This window comes from Bos javanicus, chromosome 4 (assembly GCF_032452875.1).
Source record: "Bos javanicus breed banteng chromosome 4, ARS-OSU_banteng_1.0, whole genome shotgun sequence".
In the NCBI taxonomy this organism is placed as follows: Eukaryota; Metazoa; Chordata; class Mammalia; order Artiodactyla; family Bovidae; genus Bos; species Bos javanicus.
In genome coordinates this window covers 48,614,489-48,637,549 of record NC_083871.1, presented here as the reverse complement: position 1 = coordinate 48,637,549, position 23,061 = coordinate 48,614,489, and the positions used below count along the sequence as shown (strand labels likewise).

Below are 23,061 nucleotides of genomic sequence, written 5' to 3'. Positions count from 1 at the left end.
TATCAGGCAAACCCAAACTGAGTCACATTCTGTAAAATAACTGGCCAGTCCTCTTCAGCAGTGCCAAGGTCATGATAAGGAAAGACTGAGGAACTCATGCAGATCAGAGGACATGAAGGAGCCAGGGCAACTGTGAATACATTTGACCCCAGATTAGATCATGGATGAAAAAAGGATAGGAGAGGACAAGGAGGAAAATTTGACCAACATCTACAAATTAGGTAATGCTGTTATAAATGTTAATTTTCTAACATGTCTTCCCCTCTGTGGACAGTTCAGAGGAGCTTTCCATCAGTTCTTCAAAAGGTCTGGGCAGGAGAAAGCACTAGTTGTCCTTAGCAATTGTCAGCTCAGTTTCATATCCTTGTGTTGATTCTCTTTCCCTCCCTGTTCCCCTTCCCTGTCCTGCCCTATTGCTCCCCAAATCATATTCCTAAATAAGCAACTTATAAGTCCCAGGAAAGATGGTGGCTGCAAAATCAGAATGTTTGGATGTGTTATGGATGTGAGGGAGAAGCTGATCTTGGGGCTTCTTTAATCTTACATTTCACCCTAATCATATATCCACACCAGTGCTTCTCTTGAAATTTCTTGAAAATGGGAGAAAAAATTGTGTATTCTTCACAACTACCTGGAGAACTTTCTCAGATACCAGCTGAAATCTACCATTGTTGAAGACAAAGTACAGCAAATATGTGGTATTTGGGAAAATTGATATGAGGAATGTCCTTTGACCAGGCTTTGGCTCAACTGGAATTCAGTGACCAAAAAACAGGGGCCCCAATAATGAAAGAGGTTCTCTTAAAAGCCCAAGATATAGCAGTGGGAGATCACAATGTGGAGTTCAGATCCAACTTATATATGGCTAAGTCCACTTCAGGGCAAGGCCAGTACTTGATACACATTGATATCACCATGGGGGTGGCTTTGGGATCATGGGATTATTTTGTGAAGTTGGTGGATGGCCCCTCACCTCCACGTGAGGCACCAAAGACAGTGTAACCCATACCAAAGAAGATATTCAGGAGCTTCGAAACCTGACCATCACATTCACACTGTATGATGGGGAAATTGAGAATCCACAGTATATACTTTACTATTGGCTTTCTAAAAACAAACAGAAATTAGTTTTTATGAAACAAAACAACTTACCAGTTCCAAAGTCTTCATTTTTCAGAGAACCAAGGCCAAGATACCTTCCAATAAAACAATAAAAGGACACAATGTTGAGACCATCATGGAAGCTCCAGGACGTCTGATAAGATTCTCTTCTGGTCTTTGTGCTCTCTGTCCCTCTTGCTCTTCTTTTTAATGGAAGGCTAAAATGGCCAGTCCTTTTTGACCAGTCTGCCCTATTCTTCAACTTTCCTCTGCTTGCCCTCCTCTTCCTGGCTCCATTTGTAGCTGGTAGCTCATCTTCACTAGGCTCCAGGCCAAAGCCAGCAGAAAACTGGCTGCTTAAACAGCCTTCCTGCTCTGGTCAAACAAACTCCCCCTGGTTGGCTGCCGCCGCCACTGCCCTTGCCACTCTCCTCTCTTCTAATCTCTGCATATCTGCGTTCACATGTAGCTCTGGCCACCCTTCCCTTCTGACCAGTAAAACTTCCACCGCACCCACTACCCCCCCCCACCCTGCCCCCATCTGTACCTTCAGGCCTTGCGGCTTTCCTCCAGAGCATCACCATCAACATTTTATCAGCTTCTTTCACACAGTGCCACTCAGGCACTCATGCTCTTTGAACAAGTGTACCGATGCTGTGGGGCAAATAGGGAAATAATCAGAGAAGAAATAGTCCCTGAGGGCTGTCTGTTTGACTTCTTCAAGACAACAATAATATATTGATTCACTTGGAAAATATTTTTTCAGTGCCTAATAGTGCTTTGGTGCTGGGAATACAGCAGTGAGTAGAACAAACAAAAGGCCCTGCCACATACAGCTTACACTTCAGTGAATAAGGATAACCGAGTGACAGAAGTGGGGCTGAAGTGCTACATCTCTCTTTCCCTCTTTTTTTTATACCTTTTTTCCTGAATGGCAGGCAGAGCACTCATTCTATATCTTAGAGCTAAACTTTATTAGTCTCATGACTCAAGATTAGAATTTGTGTTTGACCCACTACCCACAAGCCACCTAGGTTCTCTGTTGCAAGAAAGGTTGATACCTAAATGGTCTTCAGCTGTAAACTACTAAAGGCTGTTGGACCTACCTTTCCCTGCCTCAGCTGGGACTGCACAACCTGAAGGGCAGAAATTGTCTCGGAGCAGGAGGGAGGCTCAGTTCTCCAGTGTTTTCACTCTGAGCTGCAGCTCTTTTTCATTGATGCCTTTTCTGTTTGTGGTTTTGAAAATATTTGTCACATTCTCAGCTCTGTAACTTAATATTTATTATAACAACAGAAGAAAAGTCTTCCTTACATAACAGCCTGCTTTAAAACCATTGCTATTCTTAGTGGAGAGACAGTTAGTTAATGAGACCATGAATACCTGTGATATCTGCATTGGAAGCCGTTCAGCTTCAAAGATGGGTAAGCTGGTTCAGAAACGAGGCCAAGGGAGAGACAGTCTTTCTTATTTCCCCTCATTCCCTGCAAAGATATTGGAAAATAACTGGTTACTTTTTCAGTTTGAGGTGCTCTCTCTTTGGGAATTTACTGTTGTTGTTTTTGAGGATAAAGGAATTTGTACTGCAGGCTCCAGGTATAATGCTATCTAACTTTTCTGTTTCAAACATAATCTTGGGGAAGGGCATTTCCATTTCTCAATGGGATTTTAACAGTAGAGAACTCTCCAGCTGACTCGTCTTTACAAGATTCATCTTTCCAGGGCTTACATTCTAACTACCCAAGATGATTTGGGGGGTGGAAGATCTCCATCAGGGAGATTTGGTCCTTGGAAATTTACCTTTACAGATCACTTATGTTGGATTAACAATTATCTTTCTGTTATTAACAGCTTCTTAAATATAAATATTTTCTGGAAGGAGGTGTAGGAAAGGAAAAAGTATTTTCTCTCTATCCTTCTAGTTTCTTGGCTGAGAACCCCTAGTAATGAAAGACATATTAACAAGAGAAAAACAAATGTAATTACATATGTACCAGGTACACCTGTGTACACATATGTACATTACATATGTACCTGGTACAGCATGTAATTACATATGTAATTACATGGTGTACGAGGTCTGCCATCTGCCCTCCTGCTACAAGGTACCTTTTGAAGTGAAGTGAAAGTCACTCAGTTGTGTCTGATTCTGCAACCCCATGGATGGTAGCCCGCCAGACTCCTCTGTCCATGGAATTCTCCAGGCAAGAATACTGGAGTGGGTTGCCATTCTCTTCTCCAGGCATCTTTCTGACCCAGGGATCGAACCTGTGTCTCTTGCATTGCAGGTGAATTCATTACCATCTGAGCCAAGAGGGAAGCCCACAGGGTATCTTTTACATGGGAGATTTATCTCTCTTTCAGGAGGTCATATGTAGGTCAGACTGTTCTTCTTGCACCAAATCTCAAGTACCTTAAGTCAAAATAATCAGGATGCCAAAGTGGCATATTAGGAGGTGAATTAGGAGGTGAATCCCCACAAAGGTAACAAATTGCTTTTTTTATGCAATAGTGAGTTCTGTCACATTAATTTCCTCAACTTGAAAGAACAGAGCAGAATGAGCCTTGACTATCTCTCTTTTGGGGAGGGAGGTAGAAAGCCTTGAACGCTATGAGGGATAAGCATTGAGACAAGGTATGAGAGTCCCAAGGACAAAAAAAGGGCCTGGGTGGCCTTGTGTGATTATCAAGGATGTCAATAGGGTGATGCTGGGAGGATAGGGGAGGCCCTGGGGATCTTGTCTTTTCTGTCCTAAGGATTTTTGTGAAAAAGTTTAAACTGAGAGAGTTCTTTATGTAATGTTCTAAGGATTTTTGGTTTTTGATTTTGTTTTCTTTTTAAAAAATTTTATTGGAGTACAGTTAGTTTACAGTATTACTTTCTGCACACAGCCAAGTGAATCAGTTATACATATACATATATCCACTCTTTTAAAGCTTCTTTCCCATATAGATCATTGAAGAGTAGTGAATAGAGTTCCCTGTGCTATATAAGTAGGTCCTTATTAGTTATCTTGTCCTAAGGATTTTGATGGCTCTCTTTCCTCTGTGGATATGTGTTGCTGCTTCTGGGAGTGAACCCCCCAGAATGCTACTCCCTAGGGTAAACTGTGTCTCTCAACCTTTTTACTCTGAGTTAGTCCAGACCATAGAAGCTTATCTGAGTTTGAGAATAAGCAATACTGTAATGGCAATTTGGCTTATGTATGGCTAATTTAACTTTGGTTTCCTCCAAAAGAAATGAAAAAGGCTAGCACAAAGGTTATAAACAAGGTAAGTTTACCAGAGTGCGAAAGCGTTCTCCATTGTCTCCCTTTATCTTCTAGATGCCTTTCTAGAGTTCAGGGGGCTTGACAGTCGGCAAAAATGCCTTTTATTCCCCAAGTCAGAAAAAACTTACTCTTGCAAACAACGCAATAATTTTACTACCCAGGAAGTTGTTTCTCTCAAACTGCTTATCTGGGTTTACAGCCTTGAAATTCTTATTACATCAACCCAGGGACAAAGCTCCCCTTATCTGTACTTATGTTTCTGGGCTGAATTTTCCATTTATGTCCTAGGGATGATGACCACCACACATTCCCGACCTTCAAGGGGTGGGATGAACTTCTATGAATAAGAGCAACTCCTAGAGGGGACTTAATTGGACAAAGAAGAAGGAAGGTGTATCTATTGCCCTTTCTGGAATGAGGGAGCTTCTAATGCACCCCACAAGAGAGGGAGAGTTCCTGGCAGTATTTCTTTTAAAATTTACACTTTTAGGGTTAATAGAACATGGCAAAACAAACTTACATACAGGTTGTTTTATAAAGCTTAAATTAGTTTCCCATTGCTATGACATGTACTGGTAGTAAGGATATTTATAATAAATTCTCTTTAATTTCATATATCTCAATTTCAAATTCTTGAATTTGCAATACTTTAGGAACACAGATTGCCTTTAAAATTGTGATTTTTAGAGCTGATTTGTTTTTCATATTGACAAACTTTTAAAAAATACCTTCAGCAGTCTAGGAAATTATCTTTACTACTTAGAGGGTAAAGCCTTGAAGACAGTTTATCTTCTTTATAACTCCCCTGTCTTTTTGGAGCAGGTTGTGATTGTGGGTGGATTATTCTGATACTATTGCTTTGTCTCTGCAGTATTTTGCAGCTGAAAAGTTTTCTCTGTTATCATTAAACATGTATCCTTGCTAAACATTTGATGGTAGTTCTCTAGATATAAATGAGTTCTTTAGATTCTATTATTTTAGGTCAATAGCTCTTACATTTTAGCATGCATTAACATCACCAGGGCAGATTTCTAAAATGTATGTATCTGAGTGTTACTCACAGGGCCTAAGACTGAGTAGCCTGGGTGGGAACCCAAGGAGCTGCATTTTAAGCTTTGCCTGAGAGCGTCATTCTGGGGGTAAATCAGTGCCTTAGAGCTGATTTCTCAACCTCAGCACTATTGTCATTTTGGTTGGATGAATATTTGCTGTGGGAACTGTTCTCTGCATTATAGGAATCCACCTGCATGTGGGAGACCTGGGTTTGATCTCTTGGTTGGGAAGATCCCCTAGAGAAGGGAACGATTACCCACTCCAGTATTCTGGCCTGGAGAATTCCATGGACTCCATGGGTTCACAAAGAGTCGGACATGACTGAGCGACTTTCATTTTCAACTTTCAACTAGCCTCTGCCCACTAGATAAATGCCAGGAGCATTCCCACCCATCGTGGCAAATAAAACTGTTTCCAGACATTTTGCTCTTCCTCATTCAAACATCCTAGCCACTGAAGCATTCTTAAGAGTGTTGGATTCTTATGGGACTCTGGTCCAAACTTAGTTTTCCCAGAACTCTGTAGGATAAAATTTATCTTTTGTCATGGAGGGCTCAAGCTAAGGGCTCTCAAACCCTTTTCAGCCCCCAGACAATTCTTATTCGGCTGTATTTTTCTTGTAATTATTAAAATTAGTTGCTAATGTTTATAATTTGGGGTAAACCTATTTCTGGGTTTGCTTGAAAATTCAGAAATTCTGACCACACCAGTTCTCATTGATGTGAGGTAGGAACCAGCTGGACCAAGGGAACAGCTGCAGTAGAGACCCAGTAGTGCTCTCCAGTCTCCTGAATCCTCAGTTGGCTGACCTCACTTATCCATGTCTGGCTCCTAGAGGTACTAGATTTGCAATTCCTGGTTTAAAAACTCCATAACTACTGACTGAGAATGGGGCACTCCATATAGAATAATTTTTCTAGGGTTGGCAGCATTAAAAAAATTTTTTTTAAATGTATGTATGTATGGCTGCTCTGGGTCTTCACTGCTGTCCTTGGGCTTTCTCTGGTTGCAGTGAGTGGGGGGCTACTCGTCACTGTGGTGCACAGCCTCCTCACTGTGGTGGCTTCTCTTGTTGCAGAGCATGGGCTCTAGGGCTCAGGGCTGCAGTAGTTGTAGCACTCAGGCTCAGTAGTTGTGGTTCAAGAGCCCAGAGCACTGGGCTCAGCAGTTGTGGTGCACAGGCCTAGTTACTCCTTATCATGTAGGATCCTTCCCAGACCAGGGATAGAACCCATGTTCCCTGAATTGGCAGAAGGATTCTTAACCACTGGATCACCAAGAAGTCCACTGTTCATTTTTCTAAAGAAGAATAGTTGATTTATAATATGTTTCAGCTGTACAACATAATGATTAATATTTTTTATAGATTGTACTCCATATGAAGTTATTATAAAATATTGGCTATATTTCTTATGCTGTATATTACATCCTTGCATCTTATTTATTTATATGTTATTTTTATTGAGGTATAGTTTACTTACTATATTAGTTTCAGGTGTACAATATAGTGCATCAAATTTTTATAGATTATACTTCATTTATAGTTATTATAAAATATTGGCTATTTTTCATGTGCTGTACAATATATACTTTTAGCTTATTTATTTTGTACATAGTAGTTTGTACCTATTAATCCACTACCCCTATCTTGCCCTCCCACCCTTTTCCCCACTGATAATCACTAGTTTGTATCTATGAGTTTATTTCTGTTTTATTATATTTGTTTTATTTTTAAAGTTCTACACGTAAGTGAAAACATACAATATTTCTCTTTCTCCGTTTGACTTATTTTACCCTCCATAATACCCTCCAGGTCCATCTGTGTTGTTGCAAATAGCAAAATTTTCTTCTTTTTATGGCTGAATAATATTCCATTTTGTATGTATATATATGTGTGTGAGTGTGTGTATACATGTTTAAAATGTTATTGAATCAGTTATGTCTGACTCCTTGCGACCCCATGGACTATAGCCTGCCAGGCTCCTCTGTCCATGGAATTCTCCAGGCAAAAATACTGGAGTGGGTAGCCATTCCCTTCTCCAGGGGATCTTCCCAACCCAGGGATTGAACCAGGGTCTCCTGCATTGTGCACACCCACTTCTCCTTTGTCTAGTCCCTGAAAGTGGTTCATTTGTCTATCAAGAACCAGCACTTGACAGTGATTCAAAAAATATATGCACCCCAATATTCATAGCATTATTTACAATAGCCAAGATATGGAAGGAGTCTAAATATCCATCAACAGATGAATGGGTAAAGATAACCACTTTCCATAAAGAAAGAAGTAGGTATGTGATGCACAATTACATTTACTCTACCTTATCCTATTCTCTTGTGTGACTAACAATTTCATATGTGATGATGAGAAACTTGGACTTACGATTGATTTTAAAAGAAAGGTAGCTGAAAATACTGCAGATAGGGGCTTGGCTGGCTTCTGGACATGTGAGTGTACATTTACACAAGAGCCTGTGCGTAGAAGGGCCCTGCACTTCACTTAATGCTCTGCTGTTGCCATCTTGAATTCTTTTTTCTTTAATTTACTGTAACTCTATTGTAATAGCAGAAGACTAGAAACAGGGAAAAAGTCTATCAGCATGGAGTGGGTGAATAAGCCACACAGTGGAGGACTCTGAGGCTGAAAAAGGAACGAGGAAGATCTCAACATATTGCTGCAGAGAGATTGATTGGAGTGGGTTGTTCTCTGAATAATGCAAGGTGGGTGTCCAAAATGGGCAATGTTCACTGGTTTATCATAAAAGGATTTAGCTGAGGAATGGCCAGGTGGAAGAGAAGCATAGGGCAAGGTATGTAGGAAGGAGCGTGGAGCTTCCATGATGCACCATTCTCCCCAAGTCTCCATGTATTCACCATCCTGGAAGCTCTTGAAATTCTTAATTTTTGAACAAGGGGCCCTACAATTTCTTTTTGCACTGAGCTCTCTAAGTTATATAGATGGATCTGTCTGGAGGATGGGCTTTTACATTTTATTTAATTTTATTATCATGGGAGGTGGAAGTGTTCAAAAATACTAAGTTTAGGAATATATTATTGTAAAGAGAAACAGGTCCTTTTCTCTTGATGCGATTGGAATACATTTATCCAAGAAATTAACAGGCAACCCCTCAAAATCAGCTTCATATAGGGTATTTCTAGGAGGCAAGGAAACAGAAGACAAAGAAGGCAGTATGAGAGTGTGGAGAATCTGAGTATAAATGGATTCTAATGAATTTAGACAAACCACATAATTTCTTCAAGGCTTAGTTTCTTTATTTGTAAAATGAAGGTAATAGTTCTGATGTTATAAAGTTGTGAGGTTTAAATGAGATAGTGTGTGAGTATCTTGTACAGTGATTGGCACATAGTAAGTCCTCAGGCACATAGTAAGTAACATAACATGACAGTTATGTTAATTTGGGACTTTGCTCTCAGGAGTCTACAATCCAGAAGAAGAGATAGATGTATCAAGTCATGACAGGGAAAACTGGTATATTATCTTAGGCTGTCATAACAAATATCACAGACTGGGTGGCTTAAACAATAGAAATTTGCTTTCTCACAGTTCTGGAGGCTAGGAGTTAAGATCAGGGTACCAGCCTGGTCAAGTGGTCAAGTTCTGGTAAGAACTCTCATCCTGGCTTTCGAACAGCTGTCATTTTGCTGTTGTCCTCACTTGGCAGAAAGCTCTGGTGTCTTTTCCTTTTCTTGTAAGGACACCAGTTTTATTGCATCAGGGCTCTACCCCTAAGACTTCATGTAATCTTTTTTTTAAATTTTATTTTATTGAGGTATAGTTGATTTATTATGTTGTGTCGATTTCTTCTATACAAAAAAGTGATTGCTGCTGCCTGCTGCCAAGTCGCTTCAGTCGTGTCCGACTCTGTGCGACCCCATGGACTGCAGCCTACCAGGCTTCTCCGTCCATGGGATTCTCCAGGCAAGAACACTGGAGTGGGTTGCCATTTCCTTCTCCAATGCATGAAAGTGGAAAGTGAAAGTGAAGTCACTCAGTCCTGTCTGACTCTTAGCGACCCCATGGACTGCAGCCTACCAGGCTTCTCCGTCCATGGGATTCTCCAGGCAAGAACACTGGAGTGGGTTGCCATTTCCTTCTCCAATGCATGAAAGTGAAAAGTGAAAGTGAAGTCGCTCAGTCCTCCGACTCTTAGCGACCCCATGGACTGCAGCCTACCAGGCTCCTCCATCCATGGGATTTTCCAGACAACAGTACTGGAGTGGGGTGCCATTGCCTTCTCCCGAAAAGTGATTAGTTATACATATATAAATACACATATATATTATTCTTAATGTTCTTTTCCATTATGGTTTATTATAGGATATTGAATATAGTTCCCTGTGCTCTACAGTAGGACTGTGTTGTTTTCATTTAATCTTCATCCTTAAAGGCTGTAGCTCCAAAATATAGTCACATGGCGGGTTAGAGTCCCCCATATGTATTTTTTAGGGGGATACAATTTAGGGCATAACATCTGGCATAAGTACAACCAGGGCATAGATGAATGACCAGCTCTGCTAGTAGAGGGAGGTCAGAGGAGGCATCACAGAGGAGATGATTTCTGAAATGTATGTAAAATGTTTTAATCAAAGAAGTGTATGCTCAAAATAAGTCAAGGAGCAGAGAGGAGTATATAATAAAAAACAATAATCTCCCCACCTCTCTCTAGCCTCAGGTTCACTTTCCATAGTTGATGCTAGGGAGTGAATGTTTGTGTCCCCTCAAAATTCAAATTGTAACCCTAATCCTCAATGTGATGGTATTTGAAAGTGGACTACTTCGGGGTTAATTAGGTCATGAGGGTGGAGCTGTTAAGATGGGCTTCAGTTCAATTCAGTTCAGTCACTCAGTCGTGTCTGACTCTTTGCGACTCCATGAATCACAGCATGCCAGGCCTCCCTGTCCGTCACCAACTCCCAGAGTTCACTCAAACTCATGTCCATCGAGTCGGTGATGCCATCCAGCCATCTCATCCTCTGTCATCCCCTTCTCCTCCTGCCCCCAATCCCTCCCAGCATCAGAGTCTTTTCCAATGAGTCAACTCTTTGCATGAGGTGGCCAAAGTACTGGAGTTTCAGCTTTAGCATCATTCTTTCCAAAGAATAACCAGGACTGATCTCCTTTAGAATGGACTGGTTGGATCTCCTTGCAGTCCAAGGGACTCTAAAGAGTCTTCTCCAACACCACAGTTCAAAAGCATCGATTCTTCGGCGCTCAGCTTTCTTCACAGTCCAACTCTCACATCCATACATGACCACTGGGAAAACCATAGCCTTGACAGACCTTTTTTGGCAACATAATGTCTCTGCTTTTTAATATGTCATCTAGGTTGGTCATAACTTTCCTTCCAAGGAGTAAGCGTCTTTTAATTTCATGGCTGCAGTCACCATCTGCAGTGATTTTGGAGCCCCAGAAAATAAAGTCTGACACTGTTTTCACTGTTTCCCCATCTATTTCCCATGAAGTGATGGGACCGGATGCCATGATCTTAGTTTTCTGAATATTGAGCTTTAAGCCAACTATTTCACTCTCCTCTTTCACTTTCATCAAGAGGCTTTTTAGTTCCTCTTCACTTTCTGCCATAAGGGTGGTGTCATCTGCATATCTGAGGTTATTGATATTTCTCCCGGGAATCTTGATTCTAGCTTGTGCTTCTTCCAACCCAGCGTTTCTCATGATGTACTCTGCATAGAAGTTAAATAAGCAGGGTGACAATATACAGCCTTGATGGACTCCTTTTCCTATTTGGAACCAGTCTGCTGTTCCATGTCCAGTTCTAACTGTTGCTTCCTGACCTGCGTGTAGGTTTCTCAAGAGGCAGGTCAGGTGGTCTGGTATTCCCATCTCTTTCAGAATTTTCCACAGTTTATTGTGATCTACACAGTCAAAGGCTTTGGCATTGTCAATAAAGCAGAGACAGATGTGCTTAGTGCCCTTATAAGAAGAGAAAAAAGAGGAGAGAACTTTCTCTCCCCATCACCCTTCCTCTTCCCTCTCCCCCTGCTGTCCCTCCTTTCCCCTCCCCCTAGCCCATGAGGATATAGCCCTCAACAAACCAGGAAGAATACTCTCACCAAACACTGGATCTGCTGGTACCTTGATCTTGAATTTCCCAACTTTCAGAAATGTGAAAAATAATTTCTTTTGTTTAAACCTACCAATGCCAATGTATGATATTCTGTCATAACAGCCGGAACTAAAGACAACATTTTAAGATGTTTCTGTTTTAGTTCTCATATTTGACATTCTTCTCTACCCCTTCCAATGCTAGATGTCTGTCTTGTTGTTTCCCCCCTAGTTCTTCTATTGGTTATCTTTTTGACTTAAAATGATTGACTTGCACCTGTTTGTTTTGTCATCACTTTTCTGTTATCTATCGACTCCCAGCTTTATAAAAAGAGAGTCATGTTCCATTCTTTTCTCTAGCTTTCCTCCTCCTGCCATGGCCCACCTTCTTTTATTTTAACCTTTTACATTATCAAGATTACCAATTTATTTTCTGTTCTGCTACTACAGTCGAGTTTTCCTTACAAATCAAAAAAAGCAGCTTTTGTGTTATTAGGGCTGTGCAAATGCTGGTCTAAGTTACATGCTTGAAATACTTTCACTTCTTTACTGAGCCAAATGATATAAACTCAGCACCAGTAGGAGGATATCTTTTCCTCAAAGTCAAATGGAGTTCTCTTTTTTTACAATTTAGAAAAATTTAAAAACCATTATATACTTGAGTTTGCTACATATTTAGATATATTTTTCTTGTGGAGTTTTATTTTTAAGTTTCTAAATGTCTCTCTCTTTTCTCTGTTTTTTCTTAAAATATTGGCTTGGAGAAATTCTATTCCATCTTACCATCTGTCTTAGGCCAGGCTGTCATATCAGCATATCGTAGACTGGGTGGCTTAAACAACAAAAACTTATTTCTCACAGTGCTAGAGGTTAGAAGTCCAAAATTAGAGTGCCAGTACCCCTGAGTGGAGTTCTGATGAGGGCCCTCTTCTGGGTTGCAGAGTACAACTTCTTGTTGTGTCCTTACATGGTAGAGAGCAGAGAGAGGAAGCAAGGTGTCATGACTCTTATAAGAACACTAATCCCATTCATGAAGGCTCTACCTGCATGATCTCATCTAATCCTAATTACGTCCCAAAGATTCCAACTCTGAATACCATCATATTAAGGGATGGGATTTCAACATGTGAATTTTGGAGGCACAAACATTCTGTCCATACAGCATCTTTTCCATCAGGATCACCCTCCTAAAGACCTTTCTTTCTTCCAGAGAACTCCATCCTTCTGCTTCTACAGGAACTGCTTATTTTCTAGGCCTGCAGTACAGCTATCATTCTGGGAATACTTGAACTTCTTTCCTTTACTGCTCCTTTGTGGTGCATCTACTGTTTCCCAAATTCCATATTTTCTTTCTTGATTCTGTTCCTCATTTTGATAAAATAGATCAAGAAACATCTTAAGAATGGCATAAAACTAAGATATAAGTGTCTAAAATTATGTTTCATTAATGCATTTGATAGTTTGATTGGGTGTAGTATTCAAGGATAACCAAAACACTGAAATTTTCAGTTGGTTTTGTCCAGCCCTGTTTTTATATATTCATGTTACCAACATCCCACAAAATGTCTTAAGTGTATACCATCAGAGTGTGGATAAGCCATTCATACTAATGAGTATCCCATCACATTAGACACTCAATAGATGATGACCAGCCACCATATCACAAGGGCAGAGTTTCTCACTGGAGACTGTAACCAGTGTGCACAACTCAGCAACAAATCAGTTTCCAGGCACCGAACTTACTCCAACCCAGTTCCTCTCAGAGTCTTTGTCATTCCTTTCTGAAGTGGTCCCGTTGCCTCTTTTTTCCCCTTTCCTGGATCCATCTTTTATCTAGGCTTTTGAGTAGAAAAACTAGCTCTGCAAACATGAAGATATATCTTTTCATCTGATTCTTTGTCTAAAGGCTTTTTATTTTTAATTTTATAGTCTTTGTTGCTGCTTCCAAAGTGGGTGACTCATGCTTACCTGAGTAGAAATATGTGGAAAAATATAGACCCTTGTGGTTCACATTAAGTAAAGAGGTTAAAGAAATGCATAGGAAATACACAGATTAATACTTCAAGATATAATCTTACCACAACAGACTGGAAATTATTTGCTGTTAAACTTTTGAAAGCATAACTCTATTGCTTTTCAACAGCCACTGTACTAATGAGAAATTAGATGCCAGTTTGGCATGTTCTCTTGTGGCTGACTTGTTTTGGAAGATTTGAAGATGTTCTTTTTATGCTTGATGTTAAATTTCAGAGTAACATGTTTAGGAATAAGTATTTTTAAATTCTTGAATTAGTTATTTAATAGATCCTCTCAACTGGAAGGTTTGTGACCATTTGGCTTTAAAAGATTTTCATTATTTCTTTGCTAATTTCCTCTTTTTTTTTTTAAGAGTGGATATTTTATTTATTTCTTTTTCTTTTTTTTTTAAATTTTATTTTATTTTTAAACTTTACATAATTGTATTAGTTTTGCCAAATATCAAAATGAATCCGCCACAGGTATACATGTGTTCCCCATCCTGAACCCTCCTCCCTCCTCCCTCCCTATACCATCCCTCTGGGTCGTCCCAGTGCACTAGCCCCAAGCATCCAGTATCGTGCATCGAACCTGGACTGGCAACTCGTTTCTTACATGATATTTTACATGTTTCAATGTCATTCTCCCAAATCTTCCCACCCTCTCCCTCTCCCACAGAGTCCATAAGACTGTTCTATACATCAGTGTCTCTTTTGCTGTCTCGTACACCGGGTTATTGTTACCATCTTTCTAAATTCCATATATATGCGTTAGTATACTGTATTTATGTTTTTCCTTCTGGCTTACTTCACTCTGTATAATAGGCTCCAGTTTCATCCACCTCATTAGAACTGATTCAAATGTATTCTTTTTAATGGCTGAGTAATACTCCATTGTGTATATGTACCATAGCTTTCTTATCCATTCATCTGCTGATGGACATCTAGGTTCTCTTTATCATCGTCTCTGTGCTCACTTGAAAGTTGATTTGTTGAATGCAAGACTTGCTGAGTTAGTCTTTTCTCAACTTTAAAAAAATTTTATATTGTGGTAAAAACACAAAAACATAAACTTGTCTCAGCTTTTATCTCTGTTAAAATCTCTATTTATTCTAAGACCCAAGCAACACCTTGACTTTTCCATTCTTTTATTGTGTTTTTAAAAATATTAGTAACTAATAATTTCTAATGGTTAATTCTATTTTTTTTCCTGCTCCTTATTGATAGTACCTTCACCTTGGTTTACAGATAGACAATCTCTCTGAAGATGTTAACTATAATTGCTTTGTTTCCTGAATTATTTCTGTTTTCCAATTACTTATCTTGATCTTGCTTTCTTGTTGCTGGTTTTCTTCCTATGCCTGGCAATCCTAAATTATCTATAGAAGAAGGAGAGACTAAATAACCAATGTGGCTTTCTTCTGCAGTAATGTAAGGACTCTTTAAGGTGACAAACGGCATGGGGTAACACTGAGAAGGCAGGGCTGTGGCTCATAGTCTTTGCTCCCAGATGAGCAGAATAGGGACTGTACCTCAATCTATGGATCCTTCCAAGCAGTTGAATATAAAGGGTTTCACTTACAGACACCATCATCCACATTAGAAACCTTAGCTTCTGTCAATTAGTTCATGTGGAGTTAGGTAGGTAAAATGGTTCAAGTTTGAAAATACAGTACAGATCTTCCTGGATTTAATGAAGAGGGGTTACATACTGATAAATCCAAAGTAAGTTGAAACTATCATAAGTCAAAAGTGCATTTAGTAGCCCTAACCAACTGAATATCATAACGTAGCATAGCCTGAACATGCTTAGAGCACTTGTGCATGCTAAGTCACTTCAGTCGCGTCCAACTCTTTGCAACCCTATGGACTGTAGCCCACCAGGCTCCTCTGTCCATGGGCTTCTCCAGGCAAGAATGCTGGAGTGGATTGCCATGCCCTCCCCAAGGGATCAAACTTGTGTCTCTTACGTTGCCTGCATTGGCAGGCGGGTTCTTTACCACTAGTGCCACCTGGGAAGACCCCAGAACACTACATTAGCCTACAGTTTGACAAAATCATCTAACACAAAGCCTATTTTATAATAAAGTGTTGAACATCCCATGTCATTTTATTGAATATTGTACAAAATAAAAAAAGAAGGGCAGTTGTCCAGATAGAGTGGTTGTAAGTGCATCAGTTGTTTACCCTCATGACTGGGATCTATGCTTCTGATCTGACTAGCATCAAGACAGAGAGAGAGTTTTGCACTGCTTATCGTGCCTGGAAAAGATCACAGTTCAAAATTCAAATAATGGTTCCAACTGAATGTGTGTCACTTTCACACCATTTTAAAGTCAAAAAATCCTAAGTCAGGGACTGTTTATATATACCAATGAGGTTTTTCCAGGGTGAATGCTTTGTTTTAAATTAGTGAGATTTAAACTATCTTTTTTCGGAGAAGGCAATGGCACCCCACTCCAGTACTCTTGCCTGAAAAATCCCATGGATGGAGGAGCCTGGTAGGCTGCAGTCCATGGGGTTGTGAAGAGTCGGACACGACTGAGAGACTTCACTTTCACTTTTCACTTTCCTGCATTGGAGAAGGAAATGGCAACTCACTCCAGTGTTCTTGCCTGGAGAATCCCAGGAATAGGGGAGCCTGGTGGGCTGCCGTCTATGGGGTCACACAGAGTCGGACACGACGGAAGTGACTTAGCAGCAGCAGCAGCAGCAACAACAGCAACAGCAAACTATCTTTTTAAAATAGGATTCAAAATAGTTTTTAAATTTTGAATATGAATTTACTTGCAATCAAAAAACTACAAAATTAGAGTGTATAGATGAAAGACTGTATTTAATGGCATAATTGGTTTCTTTAAAAGAGTATTCACCAATTCATATTGGGCTTCTACAGCTGTTCAGGTAGACATTTTGTAGTAATTAAACTCAAATTCTGGAGTCCTTACCCCCTTCCACTTTTATCTGAATGTTGTTTCAGGCTATATACCTAGCTTTATTTTATTTTTAGGCTGCACTTCAGAGCTTGTGGTATCTTAGTTCCCTGGCCAGAATCAAACCAGTGAAAGCAGCAAGTGGATGGACCACCAGGGGATTCCCTGTGCCAAGCTTTTTCTGTCTCCAAATTAAACATTTTATTTGTGTGTATGTATATATTTACATATATATTTATACTATATATAAACTATGCCTTTATATTTTCACCAATTAGTCCAAGTAGAGTTGAGTAGCTTCAATGGTTCCACTTAAAAAGGAAGTAAAACTCTAGTACATCCTAAAGAAAAAAACATTTCCCAGCCTTTCAGCTTTTCCTTAGTTTCTTCTTCCTTCCTACATGGAAGTTTAATAATGGTTCAGAAAATGTCTATTCAATCAATTCTTTTCAGAATCCATTATGGGAATCCTGAATCCTACCCAACTTTATTTTGTGTCTACATTGCAAAATTTAAGGCAGTAGGATTTTTGTGGCCCCAAATCGGTATATTGTCCTTTTACTTATCTGGGTTGCCCCTACTTAAGTCCTAGACTTTAACTTTGGGTAGATCCCGGGGCATGTCATATCTTTTCCTTCTTGGGGTTACTCTGGAACCTGAAGAGAAGACCCTGCTAACTTCACAGAGGATACTGGCATTTTCTCCTTTGTGATCAGCATGACTCTCAATATGGTGAGTCAGGTTCAACAACCCCAGACTCATTCAGCAGAATCTTAAGACCCTTCTTGAAACAGAACAGGCTCTATCTTGAAAGCAGGACTCCATCTCGGGCTGGACTGTGGACTTTGAGTTATATGCCCAGTATCTATGGAAACAACATACCATCAGGAAAGCCAGGCCCCCAGAAGAAGAGCCCCAGGGCTCTCCGTTGCCTAAAAGAATATCCTAATTATCTGTGTAACAAATAGAATCATATATTCTATTATGCTTATTGGGGTATGACCACAGTCCTATGATAATTGTCCACTGTTAACTACCTAGGCTTAAGGCATATGAATCACGGGTTAACTTTGATTGTATCTTTCTTTTCCTGTGTTCAGATTAGTTTCATGGAATTTGGGGAAGTGGGTTTGGGCACGTACACTTAGGGTATATAAGGTTTTCAGAAAAACCTGGTCGGGGTCCTTGGCTAAGAGGAGACTCCACCTTCGGTCCGCTGGTATAATAAACTGCACTCCACTATCTGCATTGTCCTTCTGAGTGAGTTTATTTCCCAGAATGTGTGGCTACAACACTCTCATTTAGATGGGATCCCCAGTTTCCTGGAGATGGCGAAAGCCCACCCTGGAGTTCTCCAAACCTTCCAATGGCTGCAGGGCCCCTCAAATGCCCCATGCGGGCCACTCCAGTCTGCTGTCTCTTGAGGGTGGAGGCTGAATGCTGAACTCACACTTTCCACCCAGAAATCTTAACGGTGCCCCTGCAGCCAAAAACTAGCAGGCTCTGCCTCACCCCAGGAGATGCACATGCTGGAAGCAGAGTTAACGGTCCAAGGGCCTGGGAAGGTGGAGCCCAGACCTCAAATATGTTCCCACTCCTTGATGTGCCCAACCCACACATCTCTCTTGAAATCTATGGATTTGTCACTGGCAAAGCCCTCTGGAATCTCTGGGGAAAATACAATGGAACCTGGGCAATAAGGTCTAACCTCTTCTTTAGGGCTTAGTCTAGTTTCAGTTGCCTGGAGGGGTTAGTGTGCAGAGGCCTTGCATCTAACACATTGCTTTAGAGTTCCCAGCACGGAACTGCTGCGCCTGACACTTCAGCTGGCGGAGTGGGCCTTGTGGAGAAACACAGCCAGAGACATGGCAATTCAGGATGCTGGTGGCAGCAGGCTGTGTGCAGAGATGCTGTGCCAGGTATTTCAGTCTGGAGCTGTGAGCAGGGTTCCTGTGCCAGACCCAGAACTCTGTCCCTTCCAGCTCCCTAAAAAAGCAGCACCCCCCTCAGCCTGTCTAGGGGCAGAAAGACACTTGTAGGGCATAAATTAGGAAGGGAAGGTAACAGGCTGAGTGGCCCAGTTTAACTTTTTTTTTTACATTCTGTTTCATTTTCCTAAACTGATCCTTTGTTTCTGGATGGTAGTTTCATTCCAGGCTAAAACTTTTAGAAGAACTTAGGTCCCCAGCTCCTTTCCCCTAGTAACCTAAAGAGAGCAGATGGCCTCTCAGTTCAGTTTAGTTCAGTCACTCAGTCACGTCCAACTCTTTGAGACCTTATGGACAGCACTATGCCAGGCTTCCCTGTCCATTACCAACTCGCAGAGCTTACTCAAACTCATGTCCATTGAGTCGGTCATGCCATCCAACCAGGTTATATCAAGTGCATGTTCCCTCTTCCCTTCCATTTAGTAGAATTTATCTGAAAATGAATAAGTTAGGTGTCAAATCAGGTACATTCATGCAATAAATGTTCAGTTCAATAAATAAAAGCATTTTAATAGAATAAATTGAAATAAATTCTCTAACTGGTCTGTTTGCTGCCTTCACAGACGGACCCAGTGGGCCTATGTTCCCCTCTGCACCCTCTTGCTCAGCCTCTGCTTTATTCTCCTAACCCCTCAGCTGCCTCTAGTCCTTCCTCTCAGTTTAAGAGACAAGCATTCACCTAGTGGGTAACTGGTGATGGACATGTGGTAACTAGGGCAGGAGACAGACTAGGACAATAAGGAAGGTGGCTACTCTTAAGCAACCAACGATGCCCCTACAACAGCATTGGACAGTGGCTTGGCCCAGCTCACTCTCAGAACCCTGCTAAGGAAGAGATGGTTTGTGAATTTATTAGTCTCCTCAAATACAAGCTGGAATCACTTGCAAATCTGAAGAAATGTAACACTGTACTCAGATATGTTGCCCACCTGTTGGGAGCTTCAGAGAGGTTGCTCTTAAGAAACTGAATTAGGGTACCTGGCAAAGAGTTATTAAACTATAAAATCAACACAGCACAGAATGCAAAGCTGTTTAAAAGATGTTTCCTCCCCCACTCCCAGCCCCAGTTCACAAAACTAGACAATAACCCAACTGATGTTAAGCAGAACCAAAGAAATAATATGTAAATCAGGAGCATGGTGATCACCTTGGGAGCATAGGAAATTGAGTCATCAGGAACAGTTAGCAAGGGCCTCCAAAGCATTGTCCTGGGGAGAGGGAACAATCCTCTCCCACTGGCCAGACCAATCCCATTTTGTAGGTAGAAGCTTCAGGCTATCTCAGCCTGATGCTATTAAGCACTGGATATGTCTGCAGAACTCTTTGTTCTGATTTCCTGCTCTCCAGGCAATCTCTGATCATTATCCGACTTCCTCTTTGGTTCTGCCTACAGAAATGAATCTGTTACAAGGGCTTTTAGCATCCTGTTCCTTATAATGTTATTTTTTTTTTAATTGTTTAATTGTAAATAAACAAAATGGCATTTTGACCACTAGATTATTTGGCTTCCCCTCTAGGTTGACCAACCAGGCAAGAAAAGGCTGATTATATAATATGCATGTTCCTGTCTCTCTGAGTTGTACTTCTCATTATCAGTGAATGATCTGGCATTCCATGTTGGGGGTTTTGTGGATGTGAGTCTGCCCCTGAGGAGATGAATCTACTCAGGGAGCACTTGGGTCTCAGAACCTGGAAGGGGGAAGGCCTGATTCTGGAATGAGGAGAGTTCCCTTGGTGAGGACACAGCCCACAGAGGCTTGTTTCCTATGTGATAAACACATATGCTTCTAGCTGCTGCTACTTTACCATTTTTAGAAAAAGATAAAATGTTCAATTCATAATGGAAGATACAGCACTTACTGTGCATGGCATGCCCAACATTAACTTCTGGGTTTCTAGAACAAAAGAGTGGCACTATTTCCCCTGATATTCATCCTTTAAAACATTCCTGTTAACTTATGTAAAATAAACATGTAAAAATTTCAACTTAATATCCTGGTGCAGATGAATTTATAATTCAGCCTATTGATTTTAAGAAGGGAGAGGAGGAGAGAAAATGAATGATTTTTAACCCTAAACTCACCCTCTCCTATTCCTCTCCAAGCCAGAGGCAAGATGAGATTTGTGCCAAAAGATGGGAAGAATTTCCATCCTGTTTGGATTATGCTGAGATGCTTTTGGAAAACATGTAAAAGAAGAAAACAGTGGCAGGAAAGCACAATACCCTGTTTATTTCTCTTTTGGATACACCTTTATAAACCCTCAGAACCATGCCCCAAGAAAGTAGGATTTCCAATTTGAAGCAAGCAGAAGCAGTAGCTTTTAAAATAGAACAGCAGGATTGCTGGGAGGGGATTCTATCTAGTGATAATGGCTGCTGTTTCCATGGCAATTGCAAGCAGAAGTCATATTCACCTGCGACACTGGCATCTCTGCTCCTTTTGTTCAGGATGAACTACCATTAAGTAGCAGACAGCACTGGTAGCGAAACACACACTGCGGTGAACTGGATGCCACCTCTCTGTGTACAGATCTTTTGTCTGTAATGAATCTGCAGTTCCCTAAGTCCTTTTGTTGTTAGCATAACAAGAGAGAGCTTGAAAAAACATAAATTCTGCTCTGAAAATGTTTGCAGTCTCACCTGGGCCGAATTTTTCTGAGAAAGAGTTTTAAGTCTTTAATTCTCAAATCCAACAATTCCCAAACCCTCCCATGACTCAGAAGCCCTAACTCTGCAAAATGCAAATTCAGAGGTGCCACCACCCAGAAAATCTGATTTAGTAAGCCTGAGATGAGGCCCAGGACTCTGAATTCTTAATAGGTACCCTAGCTAATTCAGATACAGATGGTTCAGACTAGTTCTAAGAAGCCCTGTTTCAGGATACTGTTTCCTTAATGGAAAATTATGAATTGAATCTCAAGGGATTTCTTCCATGAGGAGACTACTTCGAATGTATTCAGGCCATGTAGCTTTAGTCAGGCAGCAAAGTGGTTTTAGAGTAGTCCTGAGCTTTACGCTGTTTGCTTAGGGGCTTGGTTCATTATAATTAAGTGGCAGTACTCCCCCAAAGGGCACCCCATGCCTGCTGTTTTCATCTAGAGAAGAGGCAAGGAACACTCTTGTGCAGCACCTGGCCAGCTGGCTTCAGAGGAAAGGCTGTGGAGCTGTTACTTCCAGGTTCAAGACAAAGAGATGAAGTTCTTATTGCGTTCTGCCCTTCTCATAACAGTGTGGGCTGCAGCTTTAGGAAGGCTACAGATTCACAGCTGTAGCTATGAAGGGAGAAAGTGTCCATTTGAATTCCTGTTCTCACTAATGTGAGGTCCCCACTCCTTGGACACATCTTCTTGTAGCAACCTTTTCCTTCATCCTTCTATTTTTCTAGCCTTTCAGCTTTAGATGTGCAAAGACAACCTTTCTCCATTGCTTTCATTCAGTTTCTAGGTTGCCCTAGATGCTTCTCTTAGCCATATTCTGTTTGTTAAATACAGAATCCCCACAAGCACCTGCCTCCAGGGACAGCCTGGGAAAACGGTCTGGCAAAGATAGGAAGCCTTTCTGTGCAAAGCCAGCATGGAAGGCAGACAGAATCACAGACAGTGGCTCAGGTTGAAATTCAGAATATCCTAAGTGAAACTTTGCGGGAAGATGCTCCCCTTGCCCCAAGCCCACAGTCCTCGGTTTCAGAAATAACTTCATGTGCACGTGCCAAAGCACTGCAGGTGGTACTGATGCTTTTGTTCAAATGTAGTTTATCTTTGAAGGGGAATAAAGTAGATCTGAATAAAAGTCCTATTTTTGGAAAAGTAAGTGATGCACTGATAGATATTTGCAATGTGAAAACGCTTTCCTCAGGCTTTATCCTCAGTGACTTAACTTTTCTTACAGCAGGAGGAGCCCACATCACAGAGAGGACTTGGTGACCGCTGCGTCACTGACATTTTGTGGCTTTTCTCATTTTCACAGAATGGGAACAACAGGAATGGTTTCCAGAGCGATGAAAATTCAAAATAAAATAACACATAGGCAATTGCTGTCAACCGCTTTATTTTTTAATCTACTAATTCTTGTGAACTGGCACCTCTCTTGCTGACAACCATAGAGCCAGCTTTGTAAACAAGTCATAGTTGAAGGCAGAGCACAGGGGTGCTGGACTATTATCCTTGTCAAAGGAACTCCATGGAGTTCTACTAAGAAGGTGAGAGTAACAAGAAGCAGTAAAATGTGGTAGTTAAGCTTGCAAGATTTGGCACTGAGCTGCCTGAATACCAATCCATGCTCCTCACATACTCAGAGACTCCTTGTTCATAAAATGGGAACCATGAGAGCTACATCCTGTGATTATGGTGAGTATCAGGCAAGGGGATGCTGTTAATCTTCTAGCAGAGGGTGGGCATGTAACCAAGTTTGCTATTCTAAATGTGGAGAATCAAATGTGTGATTTGATATCACTTCATGGAATACTTGAATTTATTTGGAAGATCAAGGAGACAGAGCTGTCAGCACATAGACTAGAAGAATTAGCTCTCTGGTCACCATCTGTGTCTATGGGATGGAGCCTGAAATTAGCCACCATGAATCCCTTAATCAAGCAACTGGGAGAGAACATGTCAATA

General features: G+C 40.9%; 1 protein-coding gene and 2 long non-coding RNA genes across 5 annotated transcripts in view; 2 read left to right on the top strand and 1 right to left on the bottom strand.

The window, feature by feature from the left end:
* LOC133246054 (uncharacterized) overlaps positions 1–2,590 on the bottom strand; it is a 60,525-nt gene extending 57,935 nt beyond the window's left edge. For all 3 annotated transcript variants that reach the window (XR_009735882.1, XR_009735883.1, XR_009735881.1), the window contains exons 1-3: positions 2,208–2,590; positions 1,649–1,755; positions 1,153–1,196 (exon numbers count right to left, since the gene is read on the bottom strand). This is a non-coding gene — a long non-coding RNA (uncharacterized LOC133246054). The remainder of the gene's footprint in view (positions 1–1,152; positions 1,197–1,648; positions 1,756–2,207) is intronic.
* LOC133246055 (uncharacterized) overlaps positions 1–22,832 on the top strand; it is a 46,302-nt gene extending 23,470 nt beyond the window's left edge. Inside the window, exons 2-4 of the long non-coding RNA XR_009735884.1 lie at positions 7,990–8,144; positions 16,534–16,667; positions 22,334–22,832. This is a non-coding gene — a long non-coding RNA (uncharacterized LOC133246055). The remainder of the gene's footprint in view (positions 1–7,989; positions 8,145–16,533; positions 16,668–22,333) is intronic.
* LOC133246052 (large ribosomal subunit protein uL22m-like) lies at positions 282–1,617 on the top strand. Its single transcript, XM_061413991.1, has one exon. The coding sequence runs from the start codon at positions 724–726 to the stop codon at positions 1,000–1,002; it is 279 nt and encodes a 92-aa protein (XP_061269975.1). The 5' UTR covers positions 282–723; the 3' UTR covers positions 1,003–1,617.
* Positions 22,833–23,061: the final 229 nt, after the last annotated feature.